Raw genomic sequence first — 15,543 nt, forward strand, 5'->3', positions numbered from 1 at the left:
TTGACCTCAGGCTGTTTGCTTTTCTGTTAACTTCTCAACCCAGACATGAAAGTTTCCAAAGGGAGAAATGGAAATGTGTATGCCTTCTGTGTGTCATCAACATCACCTTCTCTTTCTTTCTTTTTTTTTTTAAGGGTAAGGAAACTTCTCCGAAGCTCCACAGGAGAACTCTTTTCACATTTCATTAGACCATTTTTAAACTATTCCCTGGAAAGGGAAATGATGTGTTTGTTTTCTTAAATAGACTTTATTTTTTAAGAAAGTGTTCACATTTACAGAGAAAATTGCACAGAAAGTACAGAGTTCCTATGTGGGCCCCCATACCACACAGTTTTCTCTATTACCAACTTTCATTAGTGATACAATTTTTACCGTTGAGGAACCAATATTGGTACGTTATTATTAGCTAAAGTCCATAGATTACATTAGGGTTTACTTTCTGTGTTGTATGGTTCTGTGGGTTTTAACAAATGCGTAGTGTCATATATTTACTATTCGTTTCATACACAATAGTTTCATTGCACTAAAAATGCCCTGTGCTGTACCTGTTCATCCTTCTTTTCCCCTCCTCATCTCAAACTCCTAGCAACCACATATCTTTTTATTGTCTCTATAGTTTTCCCTTTTCCAGAATGTCATATAGTTGGAATTTTACAGTGTGTAGCATTTTCAGACTGGCTTCTTCACTTAGCAGTATGGTTTTATGGTTCCTCTGTGTCTTCTCATGGATTGATAGCTCATTTATTTTTATCATTGAATAATAATCCATTGCATAAAGGTACCATAGTTTGTTTATCCATTTACCATAGAAGAACATTTTAGTTGCTTCCAATTTTGGCAATTAAGAATAAAGTTGCTATAAACATGTATGTGCAGATTTTTGTGTAGACGTAAGTTTTCAGCTCATTTGGGTAAATTCTTTGGAGTGTAATTGCTGGATCACATGGTAAGACTTTGTGTAGCTTTGTAAGAAGCTGTCAAACTATTTACCAAAGTGTCTGAATCATTTTGCATTCTCACAACAATGAGTGAGAATTGTTGCTCTATATTCTCACCAACATATGATATTGTCAGTGTTTTGGATTTTAACTGTTCTGTTTTTAATTGATACATAATAATTATACATATTTATAAGAAATATAATGCTGTTTCAGTACATACAGTGTGATATAGTGATATATAGTGTGATATATAGTGATCAGATCAGGGCAATTAGCGTATCCATTATCTCAGACATTATTTCTTTGTTTTGGGAACATTCAGTATCCTCTTTTCTAGCTATTTGAAAATATATATTATTGTTAACTATAGTTATCTGTAACTATAGTTATAGATATCTATATAGATATCCATTGTTATAGGTAACTATTGTTATCTGTAGTTAACAATAGATACTATAGTTAACAATAGATAACAATAGTTTTATAACATTGTAGGATAACTATAAAATACCAGAACTTGTTCTTCCTATCTAGCTGTAATCTTTCAACTTTTCTTTCTTCAGTATTGTGTTGGCTGTTCTGGGTCTGTTATCTTTCCATGTAGACATTAGAATCAGTTTGTTGATATATACAAAATAACTTGCTGGGATTTTGATTGGAATCATATTGAATCTGGATGAAATTGGAAATAAACTACGTCTTAATAATTTTGAATCTTTGTAACTGTGAACATGGAATATCTCTTCATTTATTGAAATCTTTGATTTCTTTCATCAGTATTTTGTAGTTTTCCCATAGACGTCTTGTATATATTTTGTTAAATTCATACCCAAGTATTTCATTTGTTGTGCTAATGTAGTGTTATATTTTTAACTTCAAATTCTAACTGCTCATTGCTACTATATAGGAAATCAATTGACCTTTGCATATTAACTTTGTGTCCTGTAACTTTACTATAATTGCTTATTCCATATATGTTTATTTTTTTACTGCTAGTAGAGTTAGCATCTTTAGATATTATTTTTGAATAATTTGTAATGTTTTCATTTTATTTTTTCGTTGTAGGGAATGTCTTGGGAAACATGAGGTGAGTTATAGGCACAATTTTAAAGTAAAGCTTATAATCTGTACTATTACATAGTATAACTTTACTAGAGTTGTTAGAAATAATAAAGTCAAAGTATTTTTTTTACTGTTATAAAGAGTACAAGAGTTTACTAATTTAAAAAATATGTAGTGCCTTTATTTGAGAATTAGCCTGTGGATATGCATTCACTACCAAATCATATTGAATTTTCCTTTTAGGAGGAGAAGGTTTTGCTTCTTGGCATTCATTACTTTGGACTATTTTGATAGATTACTTTGATTTTGATAATCAATATTATTATTTGTGCAAACTTAATTATACCTTTCTGAAACTTGTTTTCAAATGATAGCAGAGTAATTTTGGAAACATGTAATATGTCCAGAAACGTTCATGTAATGTGTGCTGTGCTGATTTCCTTTATTTTTTAAGGTGAGTCCACTACCATGCCATGCTGTAGGACCCTACTCTTGTAAAAGAGTTTGTGGAAGAATCTTAGATTGTCAGAATCATACATGTATGAAAGAATGCCACAAAGTAACCAAAATTGATGGCTGCACTGGAAAAAACAAGGTAATGTTCTTAAATTGAATGTATATCTGCCTGTAGTATTCTTGAAATGTTTTTGCAGCAGTTATACCATAAATCTTTTTCTGTTTTGCTTTAGCTTCCTTCCTCTTTTTTTGCCCTCATCCCTTCTCCTTCCTTGCCTTTCCTAAGACAGCTGGCCTTAAACAGCTTGGTGTGTATAGTTCTGTATCTTTATTCCAGCTCATAATAATGTGCCTTTTAATGTGGAACCCTTTACATACTGTACCTGTGTTAATACATAGGATGTGGTTTTATGATAAAAATACATAGATTATGTATCTTCTTAGATAGTAGGTAAGAGTATCACCTCCATTTCTTTCTGTTCATATCTGAGTTTAGAGCATTTACTCTAAGTTAGTTTTCAAACCTGACACACAGGATGGATGTTGTTCATAATTTTAATAAATTTAAATAAATTCCCAATCTTTTGTTGAAAGTAAAATAAATGGCATCACAGATGAGCAGTGTTTCTATGTGTATAATTAACTAAAAGCATTTTACAAGTGTTTGAGAACTCAGCTATTCAAAGATCTCTAAAAATTGTCATCTTACAAGGAAAAACAAATGTAGCTAGTGTTAAACTTTAGTTGCAAAATAATTTTTTTCTAGACTTCCGTTCTATAGGGAGTTGTAATACTCGTGTCTAAATGAGAAATAGGCCAGAAAATTTAAGTGTCACTTTATTATTAACATTGAATTTACAACTATTTAAATTATTAATATGACTCGTGTTATTGAAAATTTTAATTGCATCGTTAGGTTTTTTTTTTGTCTTCAATTTATAATACATGACAACATAGGTATTCTTCTTTTTCATGTGCAAGCATATGTATAAATGTATTGCGTATAATTTCTTCATCGATCCATGACTTGACCGTCAAAAATGTACTCATGATAAAACAAAAGGATACTACAGTTATAAAATCAAACTAACAAATAATGATACAGAATCATTTTAACTAGTTAGGGTGTAGCTGCTCTATGGCTTCCCTCTTCCAGATTTCCAGAATATGAAGTGAGTCAGAAAAAGCTTATTTTCAAAGCTGATGTGACTATTAGAGATTTATTGTGGATAATCCCCAAATTGCTTCCTGGGTTAAAGCTTCTGTTTTTCTTTTTAAATGAGAACTGCATATGATGTTTGACAGATGGACTTGCTGTGTTTCTTAAATAAGATAGTCTTTCCTAGAAGATAGAACTTGACATTGGAAGTGATCCAGGAAAATAGCTTAGCTAGTGTAGATTCTGTGATTTTTTGTTTTGTTTTGTTTCCCCCATAGCTGGAAGGAGCTCATATTCTAAGTATACTTTTTGTTTTGCAAATAGAGAAACTGAAGCTCTGTGACTTGTCCATGATTCTGCAACAGGAGAGTAGCAAATCAGAAAGTACTATGCCTGATCTTTTAACTCCCAGCCCAATGTGCTCTTCTACTCATGTTATTTAAATAAAAGAGTTTTGTAGGTGTACCACATAGGAAGAGCAAGTGAAATAAATTCTTTATGTTAACTTTGGTTCTCTTTGCATATTTTGTTACTCACTGCCTAATACTTGCTCAGTCTTTCCCATCTCAGAAAGTCATTTTACCATTTTTACCCAGTTGTGCAGATCAAAGACATAGGAATCATGCTTGATTTCTTTCTTGTCTTTGTTGTCCTTTTCCCACAGATAATCCTGTTAGGTTTATCATCAAAATAGATCCTGAATCTGACAGTTTCTCATAACCTGTACCTCTACCATCCTCATCTAAGCCACCATTACCTTTGACTTAGGTTTCTGCAGTAATTTCCTAACCAACTTTTCTACTCTCACTTTGTTTTATTGCATCAGCCAGATAATCTTTTAAAAAATGTAAATCAAGTATCATCTTCCTGCTCCATATCCTTTGGTAGTTTTCAGTCACTCTCTGACCAAAATTTAAATCCTTTTCAATGGCCTATAAAGGCTCAGTAATGATCTTTCCCAACTTTCATCTGACTACTCATCACTCTCTTGCTTACTCACTTCTACCTCTGTTCATCCTGTTACTTGAACATTCCACATTTGTTTTTTCTTAGAGCCTTTGCATTTGTTCCTTTCCTCTGGAACTCTCCTTTCTGGTGGCTCTCTCCCTCATTTAACTCAATTTCTATTCACATGTGATCTTTATCAGTCAGGTTTCCTTCTTGTTGCTGCCATCACTCTTTCTTACCCTGCTTTATCTTTCTTCAGAGTAGTTACGAAGACATTATATTTATATTCTTTTTTTATTTTGTGCTTTTTTTTTTCTTTTAATAAGATCTTTTTTTTTTTTTAAGCTTCTGAATCACTTTAGTTCTTTTTTTTTTATTTTTTCATTTTTTTATTATACTTTAAGTTCTAGGGTACATGTGCATAACGTGCAGGTTTGTTACATATGTATATTTGTGCCATGTTGGTGTGCTGCACCCATCAACTCGTCAGCACCCATCAATTCATCATTTATATCATGTATAACTCCCCAATGCAATCCCTCCCCCCTCCCCCCTCCCCATGATAGGCCCCAGTGTGTGATGTTCCCCTTCCCGAGTCCAAGTGATCTCATTGTTCAGTTCCCACCTATGAGTGAGAACATGTGGTGTTTGGTTTTCTCTTCTTGTGATAGTTTGCTAAGAATGATGGTTTCCAGCTGCATCCATGTCCCTACAAAGGACGCAAACTCATCCTTTTTGATGGCTGCATAGTATTCCATGGTGTATATGTGCCACATTTTCTTAATCCAGTCTGTCACAGATGGACATTTGGGTTGATTCCAAGTCTTTGCTATTGTGAATAGTGCCGCAATAAACATACGTGTGCATGTGTCTTTGTAGTAGACTAATTTATAATCCTTTGGGTATATACCCAGTAGTGGGATGGCTGGGTCATATGGTACATCTAGTTCTAGATCCTTGAGGAATTGCCATACTGTTTTCCATAATGGTTGAACTAGTTTACAATCCCACCAACAGTGTAAAAGTGTTCCTATTTCTCCACATCCTCTCCAACAACTGTTGTTTCCTGATTTTTTAATGATTGCCATTCTAACTGGTGTGAGATGGTATCTCATTGTGGTTTTGATTTGCATTTCTCTGATGGCGAGTGATGATGAGCATTTTTTCATGTGTCTCTTGGCTGTATGAATGTCTTCTTTTGAGAAATGTCTGTTCATATCCTTTGCCCACTTTTTGATGGGGTTGTTTGTTTTTTTTCTTGTATATTTGTTTGAGTTCTTTGTAGATTCTGGATATTAGCCCTTTGTCAGATGAGTAGATTGCAAAAATTTTCTCCCATTCTGTAGGTTGCCTGTTCACTCTGATGGTAGTTTCTTTGGCTGTGCAGAAGCTCTTTAGTTTAATGAGATCCCATTTGTCAATTTTGGCTTTTGCTGCCGTTGCTTTTGGTGTTTTAGACATGAAGTCCTTGCCCATGCCTATGTCCTGAATGGTACTACCTAGATTTTCTTCTAGGGTTTCTATGGTATTAGGTCTAACATTTAAGTCTCTAATCCATCTGGAATTAATCTTCGTATAAGGAGTAAGGAAAGGATCCAGTTTCAGCTTTCTACTTATGGCTAGCCAATTTTCCCAGCACCATTGATTAAATAGGGAATCCTTTCCCCATTTCTTGTTTCTCTCAGGTTTGTCAAAGATCAGATGGCTGTAGATGTGTGGTATTATTTCTGAGGACTCTGTTCTGTTCCATTGGTCTATATCTCTGTTTTGGTACCAGTACCATGCTGTTTTGGTTACTGTAGCCTTGTAGTATAGTTTGAAGTCAGGTAGCGTGACGCCTCCAGCTTTGTCCTTTTGACTTAGGATTGTCTTGGCAATGCGGGCTCTTTTTTGGTTCCATATGAACTTTAAAGCAGTTTTTTCCAATTCTGTGAAGAAACTCATTGGTAGCTTGATGGGCATGGCATTGAATCTATAAATAACCTTGGGCAGTATGGCCATTTTCACGATATTGATTCTTCCTATCCATGAGCATGGTATGTTCTTCCATTTGTTTGTGTCCTCTTTGATTTCACTGAGCAGTGGTTTGTAGTTCTCCTTGAAGAGGTCCTTTACATCCCTTGTAAGTTGGATTCCTAGGTATTTTATTCTCTTTGAAGCAATTGTGAATGGAAGTTCATTCCTGATTTGGCTCTCTGCTTGTCTGTTACTGGTGTATAAGAATGCTTGTGATTTTTGCACATTAATTTTGTATCCTGAGACTTTGCTGAAGTTGCTTATCAGCTTAAGGAGATTTTGGGCTGAGACGATGGGGTTTTCTAAATATACAATCATGTCATCTGCAAACAGGGACAATTTGACTTCTTCTTTTCCTAACTGAATACCGTTGATTTCTTTCTCTTGCCTGATTGCCCTAGCCAGAACTTCCAACACTATGTTGAATAGGAGTGGTGAGAGAGGGCATCCCTGTCTTGTGCCAGTTTTCAAAGGGAATTTTTCCAGTTTTTGCCCATTCAGTATGATATTAGCTGTGGGTTTGTCATAAATAGCTCTTATTATTTTGAGGTACGTTCCATCAATACCGAATTTATTGAGCGTTTTTAGCATGAAGGGCTGTTGAATTTTGTAAAAAGCCTTTTCTGCATCTATTGAGATAATCATGTGGTTCTTGACTTTGGTTCTGTTTATATGCTGGATTATGTTTATTGATTTGCGAATGTTGAACCAGCCTTGCATCCCAGGGATGAAGCCCACTTGATCATGGTGGATAAGCTTTTTGATGTGCTGCTGAATCCGGTTTGCCAGTATTTTATTGAGGATTTTTGCCTCGATGTTCATCAGGGATATTGGTCTAAAATTCTCTTTTTTTGTTGTGTCTCTGTCAGGCTTTGGTATCAGGATGATGTTGGCCTCATAAAATGAGTTAGGGAGGATTCCCTCTTTTTCTATTGATTGGAATAGTTTCAGAAGGAATGGTACCAGCTCCTCCTTGTACCTCTGGTAGAATTCAGCTGTGAATCCATCTGGTCCTGGACTTTTTTTGGTGGGTAGGCTATTAATTGTTGCCTCAATTTCAGAGCCTGCTATTGGTCTATTCAGGGATTCAACTTCTTCCTGGTTTAGTCTTGGGAGAGTGTAAGTGTCCAGGAAATTATCCATTTCTTCTAGATTTTCTAGTTGATTTGCGTAGAGGTGTTTATAGTATTCTCTGATGGTAGTTTGTATTTCTGTGGGGTCGGTGGTGATATCCCCTTTATCATTTTGTATTGCATCTATTTGATTCCTCTCTCTTTTCTTCTTTATTAGCCTTGCTAGCGGTCTGTCAATTTTGTTGATCTTTTCAAAAAACCAACTCATGGATTCATTGATTTTTTGGAGGGTTTTTTGTGTCTCTATCTCCTTCAGTTCTGCTCTGATCTTAGTTATTTCTTGCCTTCTGCTAGCTTTTGAATGTGTTTGCTCTTGCCTCTCTAGTTCTTTTAATTGTGATGTTAGAGTGTCAAGTTTAGATCTTTCCAGCTTTCTCTTGTGGGCATTTAGTGCTATAAATTTCCCTCTATACACTGCTTTAAATGTGTCCCAGAGATTCTGGTATGTTGTATCTTTGTTCTCATTGGTTTCAAAGAACATCTTTATTTCTGCCTTCGTTTCATTATGTACCCAGTAGTCATTCAGGAGCAGGTTGTTCAGTTTCCATGTAGTTGAGCGGTTTTGAGTGAGTTTCTTAGTCCTGAGTTGTAGTTTGATTGCACTGTGGTCTGAGAGACAGTTTGTTATAATTTCTGTTCTTGTACATTTGCTGAGGAGTGCTTTACTTCCAATTATGTGGTCAATTTTGGAATAAGTGCGATGTGGTGCTGAGAAGAATGTATATTCTGTTGATTTGGGGTGGAGAGTTCTATAGATGTCTATTAGGTCCGCTTGGTGCAGAGATGATTTCAATTCCTGGATATCCTTGTTAACTTTCTGTCTCGTTGATCTGTCTAATGTTGACAGTGGAGTGTTGAAGTCTCCCATTATTATTGTATGGGAGTCTAAGTCTCTTTGTAAGTCTCTAAGGACTTGCTTGATGAATCTGGTTGCTCCTGTATTGGGTGCATATATATTTAGGATAGTTAGCTCTTCCTGTTGAATTGATCCCTTCACCGTTATGTAATGGCCTTCTTTGTCTCTTTTGATCTTTGATGGTTTAAAGTCTGTTTTGTCAGAGACTAGGATTGCAACCCCTGCTTTTTTTTGTTCTCCATTTGCTTGGTAGATCTTCCTCCATCCCTTTATTTTGAGCCTATGTATGTCTCTTCATGTGAGATGGGTCTCCTGAATACAGCAGACTGATGGGTCCTGACTCTTTATCCAGTTTGCCAGTCTGTGTCTTTTAATTGGAGCATTTAGTCCATTTACACTTAAGGTTAATATTGTTATGTGTGAACTTGATCCTGCCATTATGATATTAACTGGTTATTTTGCTCGTTAGTTGATGCAGTTTCTTCCTAACCTCGATGGTCTTTACATTTTGGCATGTTTTTGCAATGGCTGGTACCGGTTGTTCCTTTCCATGTTTAGGGCTTCCTTCAGGGTCTCTTGTAAGGCAGGCCTGGTGGTGACAAAATCTCTAAGCATTTGCTTATCTGTAAAGGATTTTATTTCTCCCTCACTTATGAAACTTAGTTTGGCTGGATATGAAATTCTGGGTTTAAAATTCTTTTCTTTAAGAACGTTGAATATTGGCCCCCACTCTCTTCTGGCTTGTAGAGTTTCTGCTGAGAGATCTGCTATTAGTCTGATGGGCTTCCCTTTGTGGGTAACCCGACCTTTCTCTCTGGCTGCCCTTCAGATTTTTTCCTTCATTTCAACTTTGGTGAATCTGGCAATTATGTGTCTTGGAGTTGCTCTTCTCGAGGAGTATCTTTGTGGTGTTCTCTGTATTTCCTGAATTTGAATGTTGGCCTGCCCTACTAGGTTGGGGAAGTTCTCCTGGATGATATCCTGAAGAGTGTTTTCCAACTTGGTTCCATTTTCCCCCTCACTTTCAGGCACCCCAATCAGACGTAGATTTGGTCTTTTTACATAATCCCATACTTCTTGCAGGCTTTGTTCATTTCTTTTTCTTCATTTTTCTTTTGGTTTCTCTTCTCGCTTCATTTCATTCATTTGATCCTCAATCGCTGATACTCTTTCTTCCAGTTGATTGAGTCAGTTACTGAAGCTTGTGCATTTGTCACGTGTTTCTTGTGTCATGGTTTTCATCTCTGTCATTTCGTTTATGACCTTCTCTGCATTAATTAGTCTAGCTGTCAATTCTTCCACTCTTTTTTCAAGATTTTTAGTTTCTTTGCGCTGGGTACGTAATTCCTCCTTTAGCTCTGAGAAGTTTGATGGACTGAAGACTTCTTCTCTCATCTCGTCAAAGTCATTCTCTGACCTGCTTCGATCCGTTGCTGGCGATGGGCTGTGCTCCTTTGCAGGGGGAGATGCGCTCTTATTTTTTGAATTTCCAGCTTTTCTGCCCTGCTTTTTCCCCATCTTTGTGGTTTTATCTGTCTCTGGTCGTTGATGATGGTGACGTACTGATGGGGATTTGGTATAGGTGTCCTTCCTGTTTGATAGTTTTCCTTCTGCCAGTCAGGACCCTCAGCTATAGGTCTGTTGGAGATTGCTTGAGGTCCACTCCAGACTCTGTTTTCCTGGGTATCAGCAGCAGAGGTTGCAGAAGATAGAATATTGCTGAACAGCGAGTGTACCTGTCTGATTCTTACTTTGGAAGCTTCCTCTCAGGGGTGTACTCCACCCTGTGAGGTGTGGGGTGTCAGACTGCCTCTAGTGGGGGATGTCTCTCAGTTAGGCTACTCAGTGGTCAGTGACCCACTTGCGTAGACAGTCTGTCCGTTCTCAGATCTCAACCTCCATGTTGGGAGATCCACTGCTCTCTTCAAAGCTGTCAGACAGAGTCCTTGGCGTCTGCTCAGGCCTCTGCTGTTTCCCCTATTGTTTTTTAGCTGAGCCCTGCCCCCAGAGGTGGAGTCTATAGAGACAGGCAGGTTTCCTGGAGCTGCTGTGAACTCCACCCAGTTCGAGCTTCCCAGCGGCTTTGTTTACCTATTTAAGCCTCAGCAATGGCGGGCGCCCCTCCCCCAGCCTCGCTGCTGCCTTGCGGTTAGATCGCGGCAGACTGCTGTGTTAGCAATGAGGGAGGCTCCGTGGGTGTGGGACCCTCCGGGCCAGGTGAGGGATGTATTCTTCTGGTGTGCCCGTTGCTTAAAGCACGGTATTGGGGTGGGAGTTACCCGATTTTCCAGGTGTTGTGTCTCAGTTCCCCTGGCTAGGAAAAGGGATTCCCTTCCCCCTTGCACTTCCCAGGTGAGGCGATGCCTCGCCCTACTTCAGCTCTTGCTGCTCAGGCTGCAGCAGTTGACCAGCACTGATTGTCCGGCAGTCCCTAGTGAGATGTCCCCGGTACCTCAGTTGAAAATGCAGAAATCACCGGTCTTCTGTGTCGCTCGTGCTGGGAGTTGGAGACTGGAGCTGTTCCTATTCGGCCATCTTCTATATTTATATTCTTTACCTCACCACATAAATGTAGGTTCCAGGAGCCTATCTCATGTCTTCCCAGTGCCAAGAACAATTCCCAGCACATAAGTGTTGAGTATTTGTGGAATAAATGAATATGCTTTTTAAAAATAAAATTATTTATAAAATAATATTTTTATAATTTGAAACACTATTTCTTTTTAATCCTGTATGTCAAAAAATAGCTTAGAATTTTATCATAATAATTGTTGTAATCATGGCTTCTCTTTGGAATGGTAATAAAAATGTTTGACCTTTAAGATTTAGTATCCATGTATGTAGCTCTCTTGTTTTACCTGAAGTATGATGTGAGAAAACAAACAGTATCCTGAAATAAGTATTTTTAACCTTCTTTAGTAGATTGTAATACAAGTTAACATTATTAAATCACTAGAGAAAAGGGATTTAACATTATTAAATCACTAGAAAAAATGTGCCTTGTTAAGTTACATTGAGGTACATTTATTTGTAAAATGTAACTTTAATTCATTGATGTGCATTAAAATAAAAACTACTGGTCATTATTTTTTCACTCTATATGTGTTTCTCTTTGGCAAGGTGAGATAATTACCTCCAGACTGTTTAGTGTTTTGGAATTTTTATTTATGTGTTAACAGCGTAATGATTTCTTTAGTTCAGTGTTGATTATTGTATAGAAATCAATGAACATTTTTCCTGTGTATTTTTTTTCTGTCTTTGACTATTCTTTAGGAAGCAATTTACATTTTTAGTGGGATACTTTATATAGTCAAGTTCATTTTAAGGTTCATTTGAAAATGAGGCAATTTGACTTAGTGAGACTCTTAGGCAAAAAAATCTATATGGATAATAGTCATATTGACAATCTTGCTATTCTTTAGTTTTAATATTTTTAAGATAAATGAGAGCATCTACCATTTGATTAACTGTGTTTCTAAGAGCTGCAGAAGTACTTTATTTTAATGGGATATATAAATTTTATAACTCTAACATATAGAAATGTTAGGCTTACCTTGTACTTAGGTGATTTATTTCCATGCTATTTTTCAGGCGGGCCCAGAATGCCTTCGTTGTGAGGAAGGGTGCTCCAAGTCACGGCCACTAGGTTGTCTTCACCCATGTATTTTGCCATGTCACCCTGGAGAATGTCCACCTTGTGTTCAAATGCTTAGAATAAAATGTCACTGTAAGATCACAAGCCTATATGTGGAATGTAGGTAAGTAGACTGAAAAAAAAGTCTTATTTTATTACAATTAGTTGAATTGGTATCTTTTTATAATTAAGAACCCATATTTATAGTGTACTTTGCTTAAACTATAGATGCCTAGATTTTCTAATAGATACCTGGAAAGAAGACATGTAGAATACTACACTTTCTGTATACTTCATCCTGAATTCAAACAGGGAAATTGTGCTTTTTTTTTCCATTTTGGGATTCTGTATAAGATTTTGTTATGAAAAAAATGGTTTCACTGCTTTTAAAAACATTAAAGAAATACTCCTATACCTGATAGTTTGACTATGTCAAATTAGAATTTTGTTCAATCAAAATTTGACTTGTACATACAGGCACACCTTGTTTTATTGGACTTCACTTTATTGTACTTGACAGATACTGAGTTTTTTACAAATTGGAGTTTTTTGTCAGCCTGCATTGAGCAAGTCTGTTAATGCCATTTTTTCAACAGCATATCCTCACTTTGTGTCTGTCACATTTTGGTAATTCTCACAATATTCAAGCTTTTTCATTTCATATCTGTTATGATAATCTGTGATCAGTGATCTTTAATGTTTCCATTGTAATTGTTTTGGGGTGCCATGATCCGCACTTCTGTGAGACAGTGAATCATTGATAAATGTTATGTGTGTTTGAACTGCATCACTAGCAGTTCCCCTATCTCTCTCCCTCTCCTTGCGCCTCCTTATTCTGAGAAACAACAGTATTGAAATTAGGCCAATTAATAACTCTACAATGGCCTCTAACTGTTCAAGTGAAAGGAAAAGTCACATGTCTGACTTTAAATCAAAAGATAGAAATGATTAAGCTTAGAGAGACATGTCAAAAGCTGAGATAGGCTAAAAGTTAGGTCTCTTGCACCAAACAGTTAGCCATGTTATGAATGCAAAGGAAAAATTCTTAAAGGAATTAAAGTTCATTCCAGTGAACACAGAATGATAAGAAAGCAAAGCAGCCTTATTCCTGATACGGAGAAAGTTTTAGTGGTTTGGATAGAAGATCAAAGCAGCCACAACATTTAGAGATGTTCCTAATTCTCTTCAATTCTGTGAAGACAGAAAGAGGTGAGGAAGCTGCAGAAGAAAAATTTGAAGGCAGCATAGGTTGGTTCATAAGGTTTAAGGGAGAAGCCATCTCCATAACATGAAAGTTCAAGGTGAAGCAGCAAGTGCCGATGCAGAAGCTGCAGCAAGTTATCCAAGAAGGTTTAGATAAGATAATTGATGAAGGTGGCTACACTAAATAACAGATTTCCAATGTAGACAAAACAGCCTTCTATTGAAAGAAAATGCTATCTAGGACTTTCATAGTTAGAGAGAAGTCAGTGCCTGGCTTTAAAGTGTCAAAGGACAGGCCAGCTCTCTTGTTAGGGCCCTAATGCAGCTCGTGACTTTAAATTGAAGCCAGTACTCATTTACCATCTGAAAATTACGCTAAATCTAGTCTGTGCTCTATAAATGGAACAACAAAGCTTGGATGACAGTATATCTATTTACAGCATGGTTTACTGAATATTTTAAGCCCACTGTTGAGACCTGCTGATCAGAAAGAGTCCTTTAAAAATATTACTGCTCATTGACAATATACCTGGTTACCCAAGAGCTATAATGGAGATATGCAAGGAGATGAATGTTGTGTTCGTGCCTTCTAACACAACATCCATTCTGCAGTCCATGGTTCAAGGAGTAATTTCAACTTTCAGGTCTAATTGTTTGAGAAATACATGCAGATATGGGTAGTGATTTCTCTGATGGATCTGGGTAAATTGAAAACGTTCTGGAAAGGAGTCACCATTCTAGATGTCATTAAGAACACTCATGTCAACAGGAACAGGAGTTTGGAAGAAGTTGATTCCAGCCCTAATAGATGACTTTGTTCAAGACTTCAGTGCAGAAAGTAACTGCAGATGTGGTGGAAATAGCTAGAGTACTATAATTAAAAGTGGAGCCTATAGATGGGACTGAATTGTTGCAGTCTCATGATAAAACTTGAACAGATGAGAAGTTGCTTCTAATGGATGAACAAAGAAAGTGGAATCTACTCCTGGTGAAGATGCTGTGAACATTGCTGAAATGATAACAAAGGATTAGGATTTAGAATATTACCCAAACTTAGTTGATAAAGCAGCAGCAGCTTTGATAGGAATTTTGAAAGAAGTTCTACTATGGGTAAAATGCTGTGAAACACAGCATCACATGCTACAGAGAAATCTTCCTGAAAGGAAGAGTCGATTGATGCAGCAAACTCTATTGTCTTGTTTTTTTAAATTGCCACAGCCACCTCAATCTTCAGCTACCACCCTGATCAGTCAGCAGCCATAAACATCTAGGCAAGATGCTCCACCTGCAAAAACATTAAGACTGAATGAAGGCTCACATGAGTGTTAGTAGGTTTTAGTAATAAAGTATTTTTAAGTTAAGGTATATACATTGTTTTTTATTATGTAATGCTATTGCATACTTAGTAGACTGCAGTATTGTGTAAATGTAACTTTTATATGCACTGGGAAGCCAAAAAATGTGTGTGACTTGCTTTAGTGTAATATTCACTATATCAAGGTGGTCTGGAACTGAACCTGCAATACCTCTGAGTTATGCCAGTAGTTAGGCATTTTTTTTTTTTGAGATGGAGTCTTGCTCTGTCGCCCAGGCTGAGGTGCAGTGGCACGATCTTGGCTTACTGCAATCTCCGCCTCCTGTGTTCAAGCAATTCTCCTGCCTTGGCCTCCTGAGTAGATGGGATTACAGGCACGTGCCACCACACCCTTCTAGTTTTTGTATTTTCAGTAGAGATGGGGTTTCACCATGTTGGTCAGGCTGGTCTCGAACTCCTGACCTCATGATCCACCCACCTTGGCCTCCCAAAGTGCTGGGATTACAGGCATGAGCCACTACGCCCAGCCTAATTAGGCATAATTTTTAATTTATGGATTTAAAAGATAGGCCTTTGTTTATTACAAGCGTTGCTGTTATAGCACCTATCACACTAGGATATGACCAAATCACTATGTTTTCTTTATTTAAAAAAATGCCAGTTTTTGCTTATGGATTATTTAGATGGAAGAAAAAAAATTTCCCTTTTATTTAATAATGATATAATTTACCACTTAACTCTCCTGGCTGTTTCACTCCAGTCCGTAAAGTGAGCTTTTTGTAAATGTATTTTACTCAAGTTTCATTTGGGAATATTACTT

General features: G+C 36.9%; 1 protein-coding gene across 4 annotated transcripts in view; it reads left to right on the forward strand.

Moving 5' to 3' along the window:
• The window catches only part of NFXL1 (nuclear transcription factor, X-box binding like 1), an 80,278-nt gene that overhangs the window by 33,595 nt on the left and 31,140 nt on the right, over positions 1 to 15,543 (forward strand). For all 4 annotated transcript variants that reach the window (XR_748778.2, XM_030919623.1, XM_010370800.2 and 1 more), the window contains exons 16-18: positions 2,007 to 2,028; positions 2,458 to 2,598; positions 12,163 to 12,329. Coding sequence is in view for 3 of the 4 variants with exons in the window: in XM_030919623.1 (XP_030775483.1) it covers positions 2,007 to 2,028; positions 2,458 to 2,598; positions 12,163 to 12,329 (330 nt within the window). In the remaining variant the exon portion in view is untranslated. The remainder of the gene's footprint in view (positions 1 to 2,006; positions 2,029 to 2,457; positions 2,599 to 12,162; positions 12,330 to 15,543) is intronic.

The sequence above is a fragment of the Rhinopithecus roxellana genome, chromosome 2 (genome assembly GCF_007565055.1).
Source record: "Rhinopithecus roxellana isolate Shanxi Qingling chromosome 2, ASM756505v1, whole genome shotgun sequence".
Taxonomy (NCBI): Eukaryota; Metazoa; Chordata; class Mammalia; order Primates; family Cercopithecidae; genus Rhinopithecus; species Rhinopithecus roxellana.